The 10,531-nt window shown below is 49.7% G+C and overlaps 1 protein-coding gene across 1 annotated transcript; it reads left to right on the top strand.

Annotated features, from left to right (window-relative positions):
• The first annotated feature begins 681 nt into the window (after positions 1 to 681).
• Positions 682 to 4,145, top strand: LOC125552876 (MDIS1-interacting receptor like kinase 1-like). The gene has a single exon (XM_048716578.1). The coding sequence runs from the start codon at positions 796 to 798 to the stop codon at positions 3,898 to 3,900; it is 3,105 nt and encodes a 1,034-aa protein (XP_048572535.1). The 5' UTR covers positions 682 to 795; the 3' UTR covers positions 3,901 to 4,145.
• Positions 4,146 to 10,531: the final 6,386 nt, after the last annotated feature.

The raw sequence follows: 10,531 nt of genomic DNA, 5'->3' as shown, positions 1-10,531 counted from the left end.
TTTAACACTAATCATATTTGCTGGAAATTCAGTATGTTCATCTAGTGCAGGACAAGTAGGTGTTTCCATTATTCCATATGCATTTACCATAATCCCCCCTTCAGTACAATAACCTTTCTTAACTGCAAAAACAAGTCTGTCCACACTAATTAACACATAGAAATCAATAGGGAATCAACCCCATCCATCTTAGGGCTTAGGCCGCCATGTTCTGTGTGTCAAGAAATGATTGCAGCTGAGCTTAGTTTAAACCATCAAGACAAAATCCTCTCTCCAATAACCAAAGCCTTCTTCTCCCCACATTCCCCTTCACCACATGGGCCATGTCTCCCCAATCCCCCAATAATTCCAAGAGCATTTTCCAGCCCATGTCCATGCCGCCTCCCAACCTTTACACTCTCATGCCGAGCTGTTCTTGTGCTAGCTACCTAATGAGCTCACTAATCACTGGCCATGTGTATACCTAACACTGCAACACATGCACCCACCAACACACACTAGCTGGTAGCATCACCAATGCTATGCTACCAAGTAATGCTAAATTATTCATGTCAAAAAAGGAGTACATTATTCGTTATCATGGCGCTTAAACTAATGGCCTAATCCCATCCTAATCATAGACACACTCGCTTATATACTTTCCTGGGAGTTTCCCTCCATTTCTCTATTGCTTCAAACCAAGGCAATCAATGGAAGCCCGCAACTAGGACGTAGCTAAGTGATCATCCGTCGCAGAGACCAGCTGAGCGGCGCCAAGGAGTGGAGGAGGAGAAGGGGAGCAGAGGAGAGCCGAGCATGGCGGCGAGTGCTACTGGGCTGAGTAGCACTGCGCGGTTCTTCTTCTCCCTGTCCTTCTCCTTGTCGCTCCTGTGCTGCGTCGCGGTGTCCAATGCCGCCGGCGACGAGGCCGCGGCGCTGCTGGCCATCAGGGCCTCGCTCGTGGACCCGCTGGGGGAGCTCCGCGGGTGGGGCTCTGCGCCGCATTGCGGCTGGAAGGGCGTGAGCTGCGGCGCCCGGGGCGCGGTCACCGGCCTCAACCTCGCCGGCATGAACCTGAGCGGCACCATCACAGACGACGTCCTCGGCCTCACCGCCCTCACCTCGATCGTCCTTCAGAGCAACGCGTTCGTCGGCGACCTGCCCGTGGCGCTGGTGTCAATCCCGACGCTCCGGGAGTTCGACGTCAGTGACAACGGCTTCACCGGCCGGTTCCCTGCTGGCCTCGGCGCGTGTGCCTCACTGACTAACTTCAATGCGTCGGGCAATAACTTCGTCGGCCCGCTCCCGGCCGACATCGGCAATGCCACCGAGCTCGAGACGCTCGACGTCAGGGGCGGCTTCTTCTCCGGCACGATCCCCAAGAGCTACGGCAAGCTCCAGAAGCTCAAGTTCTTGGGGCTCTCGGGCAACAACCTCAACGGCGCTCTCCCGGTTGAGCTATTCGAGCTCACGGCATTGGAGCAGATCATCATCGGCTACAACGAGTTCACCGGCCCGATCCCGGCAGCCATTGGCAAGCTCAAGAACCTCCAGTACCTTGACATGGCGATCGGCGGCCTGGAAGGCCCCATCCCGCCTGAGCTCGGCCGGCTGCAGGAGCTCGACACGGTGTTCCTTTACAAGAACAACATCGGCGGCAAGATACCCAAGGAGCTTGGCCACCTGTCGTCCCTCGTCATGCTCGACCTCTCCGACAACGCGCTCACCGGCGCGATCCCGCCAGAGCTGGCGCAGCTCACCAACCTGCAGCTGCTCAACCTCATGTGCAACCGGCTCAAGGGCGGCGTCCCGGCGGGCGTCGGCGAGCTCCCCAAGCTGGAGGTGCTGGAGCTGTGGAACAACTCCCTCACCGGCCCTCTGCCGCCGTCGCTCGGTGCCGCGCAGCCTCTGCAGTGGCTGGACGTCTCGACAAACGCGCTATCCGGGCCGGTGCCTGCCGGCCTCTGCGACAGCGGCAACCTGACCAAGCTGATATTGTTCAACAATGTCTTCACGGGCCCGATCCCGGCGAGCCTCACCAAGTGCTCGTCGCTGGTCCGTGTGCGCGCGCACAACAATCGGCTTAACGGCACAGTGCCGGCAGGGCTCGGGCGGCTGCCGCATCTGCAGCGCCTGGAGCTCGCGGGCAACGAGCTCTCCGGCGAGATCCCAGAAGACCTGGCGCTCTCGACGTCGCTCTCCTTCATCGACCTCTCGCACAACCAGCTGCGGTCGGCGCTGCCATCGAACATTCTCTCCATCCCGACGCTGCAGACGTTCGCCGCCGCGGACAACGAGCTGATCGGGGGTGTGCCTGATGAGCTCGGCGATTGCCGGTCACTCTCCGCCCTCGACCTATCGAGCAACCGGCTTTCCGGCGCGATACCCACCAGCCTCGCGTCGTGCCAGCGGCTCGTATCGCTGAGCCTTCGAGGCAACCGCTTCACCGGCCAAATCCCCGGGGCAGTCGCCATGATGCCGACATTGTCCATCCTCGATCTCTCCAACAACTTCCTCTCCGGCGAGATACCGAGCAACTTCGGCAGCTCGCCGGCGCTCGAGATGCTCAGCGTGGCGTACAACAACCTCACCGGTCCCGTGCCGGCAACGGGGCTGCTGAGGACAATTAACCCTGACGACCTTGCCGGGAACCCGGGCCTCTGCGGCGGCGTCCTGCCAGCGTGCTCAGCCAACGCTCTGCGAGCTTCGTCGTCGGAAGCCTCGGGCCTCCGGCGTTCGCACGTAAAGCACATTGCCGCCGGGTGGGCGATCGGCATCTCGATCGCGCTCCTGGCATGTGGTGTTGTCTTCCTTGGAAAGCTGCTGTACCAGCGATGGTACGTCCATGGATGCTGCGACGATAACGTGGACGAAGACGGGAGCGGCTCGTGGCCGTGGCGACTCACGGCATTCCAGCGGCTGAGCTTCACCAGCGCAGAGGTACTCGCCTGCATCAAGGAGGACAACATCGTCGGCATGGGCGGCATGGGGGTGGTGTACCGCGCCGAGATGCCGCGCCACCACGCCGTGGTCGCTGTGAAGAAGCTGTGGCGCGCGGCGGGATGCCCCGATCAGGAGGGCACGGTGGACGTGGAGTCGGCGGCCGGAGGCGAGTTTGCCGCGGAGGTAAAGCTCCTCGGCCGGCTCCGACACCGGAACGTGGTGCGCATGCTGGGGTACGTGAGCAACGACGTCGACACGATGGTGCTGTACGAGTACATGGTGAACGGCAGCCTGTGGGAGGCGCTGCACGGGCGAGGGAAGGGGAAGCAGCTGGTGGACTGGGTGTCCCGGTACAACGTGGCGGCGGGCGTTGCCGCCGGGCTCGCCTACCTGCACCACGACTGCCGGCCGGCGGTGATCCACCGCGACGTCAAGTCCAGCAACGTGCTCCTGGACCCCAACATGGAGGCCAAGATCGCCGACTTCGGGCTGGCCCGCGTCATGGCGCGGCCCAACGAGACCGTCTCCGTCGTCGCCGGCTCCTACGGCTACATCGCGCCGGAGTACGGGTACACGCTGAAGGTGGACCAGAAGAGCGACATCTACAGCTTCGGAGTGGTGCTCATGGAGCTGCTGACGGGGCGGCGGCCCATCGAGCCGGAGTACGGCGAGAGCAACATCGACATCGTCGGGTGGATCAGGGAGCGGCTGCGCACCAACACCGGCGTGGAGGAGCTGCTCGACGCCGGCGTCGGGGGGCGCGTCGACCACGTCCGGGAGGAGATGCTGCTGGTGCTGCGGATCGCGGTGCTGTGCACGGCCAAGTCCCCCAAGGACAGGCCGACCATGCGCGACGTGGTGACCATGCTCGCGGAGGCCAAGCCGCGCCGGAAGAGCAGCAGCGCCACCGTGGTCGCCACCGTCGTCGACAAGGACAAGCCGGTGTTTAGCACGTCGCCGGACTCCGGTTACCTGTAGTTAATTACGTGTTATCACGTACCGGAGGCTCGGAGACGTGACCAAGATTCAGCGACGTGTATGTTTTGTATACGTATATCCTAGCTCATGTAATCTACTACAACGCTACTTTTTTCACATAGTTTTGAATTTGGGGTTATATTTGGTTTAGTTGGGGGCGACGAGGAACCAATGTAAACAATGTTTATACTTAATTTTAGGATGTAAAGGAATTGGTCTCTTCAAATTCAAATCACATTCTTTTAGAGATTATTAAGGATGTAAAGGAATTGATCATCTAGATGAGATTTAAATAAGTCGGATCTAACTCATTGGTGTTGCCACTGTCTTTGACATGGACGAAGAACAAAGTTGTTTCCTTCCATGATCCAGAGATAGTTGTTCATTGTTAGCGTTGTTTGGGCCCTCTTTGCTTTACCCTCGTCGTCGTCCGCACTTTACTACTACACCTACACTACTTTTTCACATAGTTTTGAATTTGGGATTATATTTGGTTTAGCTGGGGGGACGGGCAACCAATGTAAACAATGTTTATACTTACTACAATTTTAGGATGTGTGTAAAGGAATTGGTCTCTTCCAATTCAAATCACATACTTTTTAGAGATTAGGTTGTAAAGGAATGGATGTAGCAAACTCTCATCTAGATGAGAATTAAATAAGTCACGTCTAACTCATTTTTTTCGCGAAAACACATCTAATTCCTTGGTCTCGCGACTGTCGTCGACATGGGCATGGACCAAGGAGAGATAGTTGTTCATTGTTAGCGTTGTTTGGGCCCTCTTTGCTTTACCCTCGTCTGCACTTGTCTTAAAAACTCCATTTCTTCACTATCACAGCTTTAGGATGTAAAGCTATTGGTCCCTCAAATTGAAATAACAAGTTTTCTAAAGATCTTATAGATTGCCATTATAGTGGCTTTATCATGAACTAAATTGATTTCTCCCATAATCTCGGAGATTGGAGAGGGATAGTTGTCCATGGTAGCATCATTTGAGCCCAATTTGATCACCCTTGTCTATATTTGATTAAAATATATTTATTTATCACTGCTACAATTTTGGCATGTAAAGAAATTGGTCCCTTCAGATTAATGTAGGTTGCTTTTCTAAAGGTTATAGGTTGTGGTAGACTTTCTAGATGCTTGTTTTGTTGTAATCATTGTGTACATTATATAGGGTAGACTTCTTCATATCGCTCTACCTATTGGCACTTAATCTCTTGGTAGTTCTTTCACACACAAAATTATCTTGGTGGTTAGTATTTAGGAGCACTATACATCTCTGTACACGGATTATAAAAACATGGTCGGTCGGTGACCTATTTCAACACACATGGCGGCCTTGGAAAGGGTAGCATGCTTTACAATCTTCTTCTTCACATGGTCAAATACAAACTCTTCACACGCATCTAGCCACGGGGTATGATGTCTAACACACATTTCTAATTTTGTAAACTTTGTTGAGCCTCCAAGCACGCAAGTTTGTAGGACACCAACAACTTTTCTTAAGTGAATGACTTAAGATTTATCAATCTGTGAGAGAAGTAGATGAAAGTGCAATCATGTCATTAATCATATTTTGATATTGATGACAGTATAATTATTGGGTACTAATATGTTTGCCAAGTAATACACATGTTTTTGTTTTTGTCCCGTTAGTACTTCGTGTGAGGATCATAGAACCCCCCCCCCCCCCCCATGTTAAGTGACTCAAGACATGTGCGACAACGAAGAAAAACAAAGTTTTTCGTTTTTTCTTGAGTTATAGGTATCCCGCACTATCAAAAGGGCATCATATGGGTTGGCGAAAGATTTGCTCATCTCATTATCATCACAACATTCTATTCCTATCCAAAAAGTCCAATGCCAAAAGCCTAATCGAGTCCTAGAGTCAACATAGCAGAAGGAACACATTTATCAGTTGTCGGACTATGTGGACAGAATCTGTCGGACTGTAAGGCTTGCCTTTCCACAATACTAGTAGCCAAAACATCTGACCAAAAAATACTCATGAGTCATTTTGTCGGCTAATTGCGCCAAGATAAAACAAGCCATATTTCGAAGTTGGGTGTTCCACAGGACAAACCATTAGAAGGGCTTTCCATCCGGGCTAAGCCGAATTTTCCAGCCACAACGTAGTGGGACTATACAGCGGATGGACCCTTTTCTGTGTTGTTTGTGTTGACCTGAACTAGTGCCAGTGCCCTGACTATCCGACCATAGATTTTCTGCACCAAACTTCTAGCTTTCTTCCCACTATATATACCCCTTCACCACTTCGTGGAGGGGTTGACCAACAAAAAAGAATCTTAGATTTGAGAAAAATTCCCTCTCATTATGCCCACACCAAATCGAAGGTTCCTTGGAGTTGGAAATTTGTGAGAGTTCTTGAGAGAGATTTCACAGAAGCATAGATCCAGTCGTCACGTCTCTTTGCCCAAAGCAATTCGTGATTTGAGGAAGTGTTGAGCATTTGCCCCTTGATCTTGTTACTCTTGCATGTTAGGGACTCCTAGATTGTAGGAGTCTTCCATGAGCAATCAACTTGTGATTTACCCCCATTTTTTTTTTTGAATGTTTGGAGTCCAACTCAAGGTCTACCACTAGTGGTTGATAATCGTATTTGTCATGATATATCAAGGAGAATAGGATGAGCCTTCATGGTAACACTCATTCCTCCAATGATGACTAACTTCCTTCCAAGGAAGTGAACATCGGGATACATCCTTGTATATGTGTCTTTTCTTATCTCTAATCATAGCTCCTTACTTGTGGTTTCTTTGGCCACTTGGCATTGCATTCACTATATCTTGTTGCATTCATCATATACGACTATTTATCTCACTGTGACAATTGTTTAGGCACACCTTTATATTCCGCATAGCCTAAGCTTGCTGATAATTAACTAAAAACTGTATTTCTCCCTATTCAACCCCCTCTAGGGACATATCGGTCCTTTTAATAGGTTGAATGTATGCTTCTTCAATGTCTCTAATTGCCAACTGTGTCAGGAGGATGGACAATAAGTAGTGGACTGTTGGAAGTGCTTTGAGCATGAGTAAATCAATCCTGGAGAGAGTGTTGTTGGATTTGCCTCCACCTACGAGGTGGACACGAACTGGTACATGGACAGTGGTGCCACATATCATATCACTAGAGAGGTCGACAAGTTGGCCACCTGAAACAAGTACCATCAAATGATCAAGTTCATGGCATCAGTCGTCCACGTATGAAAATCAAGCATATTAGTCACTCTTGAAGGAAATATGCCCTAGAGGCAATAATAAAGTTATTATTTATTTCCTTATAATCATGATAAATGTTTATTATTCATGCTAGAATTGTATTAACCGGAAACATAATACATGTGTGAATACATAGACAAACAAAGTGTCACTAGTATGCCTCTACTTGACTAGCTCGTTAATCAAAGATGGTTATGTTTCCTAACCATGAACAATGAGTTGTTATTTGATTAACGAGGTCACATCATTAGTTGAATGATCTGATTGACATGACCCATTCCATTAGCTTAGCACCCGATCGTTTAGTATGTTGCTATTGCTTTCTTCATGACTTATACATGTTCCTATAACTATGAGATTATGCAACTCCCGTTTACCGGAGGAACACTTTGGGTACTACCAAACGTCACAACGTAACTGGGTGATTATAAAGGAGTACTACAGGTGTCTCCAATGGTACATGTTGGGTTGGCGTATTTCGAGATTAGGTTTTGTCACTCCGATTGTCGGAGAGGTATCTCTGGGCCCTCTCGGTAATGCACATCACATAAGCCTTGCAAGCATTACAACTAATATGGTAGTTGTGAGATGATGTATTACGGAACAAGTAAAGAGACTTGCCGATAACGAGATTGAACTAGGTATTGGATACCGACGATCGAATCTCGGGCAAGTAACATACCGATGACAAAGGGAACAACGTATGTTGTTATGCGGTCTGACCAATAAAGATCTTCGTAGAATATGTAGGAGCCAATATGGGCATCCAGGTCCCGCTATTGGTTATTGACCGGAGACGTGTCTTGGTCATGTCTACATTGTTCTCGAACCGTAGGGTCCGCACGCTTAACGTTACGATGACAATTGTTATGAGTTTATGCATTTTGATGTACCGAAGGTTGTTTCGGAGTCCCGGATGTGATCACGGACATGACGAGGAGTCTCGAAATGGTCGAGACATAAAGATTGATATATTGGAAGCCTATGTTTGGACATCGGAAGTGTTCCGGGTGAAATCAGGATTTTACCGGATTACCGGGAGGTTACCGGAACCCCCCGGGAGTCATATGGGCCTTAATGGGCCTTAGTGGAAAGGTGAAAGGGCTGCCCATAAGGGCTGCGCGCCTCCCCCCTCCCCTAGTCCTATTAGGACTAGGAGAGGTGGCCGGCCACCCCTCTCCCTCTTTCCCCCTTGGGAGTCCTAGTTGGAATAGGATTGGGGGGGGGAGTCCTACTCCCGGTAGGAGTAGGACTCCTCCTGCGCCTCCATAGGGCTGGCCGCACCCCTCCCCCTTGGTTCCTTTATATACGAGGCAGGGGGCACCTCTAGACACACAAGTTGATCATTGAGATCGTTCCTTAGCCGTGTGCGGTGCCCCCTGCCACCATATTCCACCTCGATAATATCGTTGTAGTGCTTAGGCGAAGCCCTGCGTCGGTAGAACATCAAGATCGTCACCACGCCGTCGTGCTGACGAAACTCTTCCCCGACGCTTTGCTGGATCGGAGCCCGGGGATCGTCATCGAGCTGTACGTGTGCTAAGAACTCGGAGGTGCCGGAGTAACGGTGCTTGGATCGGTCGGATCGGGAAGAAGACGTACGACTACTTCCTCTACGTTGTGTCAACTCTTCCATTGCGATCTACAAAGGGTACGTAGATCATACTATCCCCTCGTTGCTATGCATCACCATGATCTTGCGTGTGCGTAGGAAATTTTTTGAAATTACTACGTTCCCCAACAGTGGCATCCGAGCCTCATGTTTATGGTTTGATGTTATTTGCACGAGTAGAACACAAGTGAGTTGTGGACGATACAAGTCATACTGCCTGCCAGCATGTCATACTTTGGTTCGGCGGTATTGTTGGACGAGACGACCCGGACCAACCTTACGCGTACGCTTACGCGAGACCGGTTCCCTCGACGTGCTTTGCACATAGATGGCTTGCGGGCGACTGTCTCTCCAACTTTAGTTGAACCGAGTATGGCTACGCCCGGTCCTTGCGAAGGTTAAAACGGAGTCTATTTGACAAACTATCGTTGTGGTTTTGATGCGTAGGTGAGGTTGGTTCTTGCTTAAGCCCATAGCAGCCACGTAAAACATGCAACAACAAAGTAGAGGACGTCTAACTTGTTTTTGCAGGGCATGTTGTGATGTGATATGGTCAAGGCATGATGCTGAATTTTATTGTATGAGATGATCATGTTTTGTAACCAAGTTATCGGCAACTGGCAGGAGCCATATAGTTGTCGCTTTATTGTATGCAATGCAATCGCGATGTAATGGTTTACTTTATTACTAAACGGTAGTGATAGTCGTGGAAGTATAAGATTGGCGAGACGACAACGATGCTACGATGGAGATCAAGGTGTCGCGCCGGTGACGATGGTGATCATGACGGTGCTTCGGAGATGGAGATCACAAGCACAAGATGATGATGGCCATATCATATCACTTATATTGATTGCATGTGATGTTTATCTTTTTATGCATCTTATCTTGCTTTGATTGACGGTAGCATTATAAGATGATCTCTCACTGAATTATCAAGAAGTGTTCTCCCTGAGTATGCACCGTTGCCAAAGTTCGTCGTGCCCAGACACCACGTGATGATCGGGTGTGATAAGCTCTACGTCCATCTACAACGGGTGCAAGCCAGTTTTGCACACGCAGAATACTCAGGTTAAACTTGACGAGCCTAGCATATGCAGATATGGCCTCGGAACACGGAGACCGAAAGGTCGAGCGTGAATCATATAGTAGATATGATCAACATAACGATGTTCACCATTGAAAACTACTCCATCTCACGTGATGATCGGTTATGGTTTAGTTGATTTGGATCACGCAATCACTTAGAAGATTAGAGGGATGTCTATCTAAGTGGGAGTTCTTAAGTAATTTGATTAATTGAACTTAAACTTATCATGAACTTAGTACCTGATAGTATCTTGCTTGTTTATGTTGATTGTAGATAGATGGCTCGTGTTGTTGTTCTGTTGAATTTTAATGCGTTCCTTGAGAAAGCAAAGTTGAAAGATGATGGTAGCAATTATACGGACTGGGTCCGTAACTTGAGGGTTATCCTCATTGCTGCTCAGAAGAATTACGTCCTGGAAGCACCGCTGGGTGCCAGGCCTGCTTCAGGAGCAAGTCCAGATGTTATGAACGTCTGGCAGAGCAAAGCTGATGACTACTCGATAGTTCAGTGTGCCATGCTTTACGGCTTAGAATCGGGACTTCAACGACGTTTTGAATGTCATGGAGCATATGAGATGTTCCAGGAGTTGAAGTTAATATTTCAAGCAAATGCCCGGATTGAGAGATATGAACTCTCCAATAAGTTCTATAGCTGCAAGATGGAGGAGAACAGTTCTGTCAGTGA

Source organism: Triticum urartu, chromosome 4 (genome assembly GCF_003073215.2).
Source record: "Triticum urartu cultivar G1812 chromosome 4, Tu2.1, whole genome shotgun sequence".
Taxonomy (NCBI): Eukaryota; Viridiplantae; Streptophyta; class Magnoliopsida; order Poales; family Poaceae; genus Triticum; species Triticum urartu.
This window is presented reverse-complemented; position numbering and strand designations above follow the sequence as displayed.

Bases quoted from the DNA above. Each gene is read 5' to 3' on its own strand.
- LOC125552876 (XM_048716578.1), top strand. From the start codon at position 796: ATGGCGGCGAGTGCTACTGGGCTGAGTAGCACTGCGCGGTTCTTCTTC.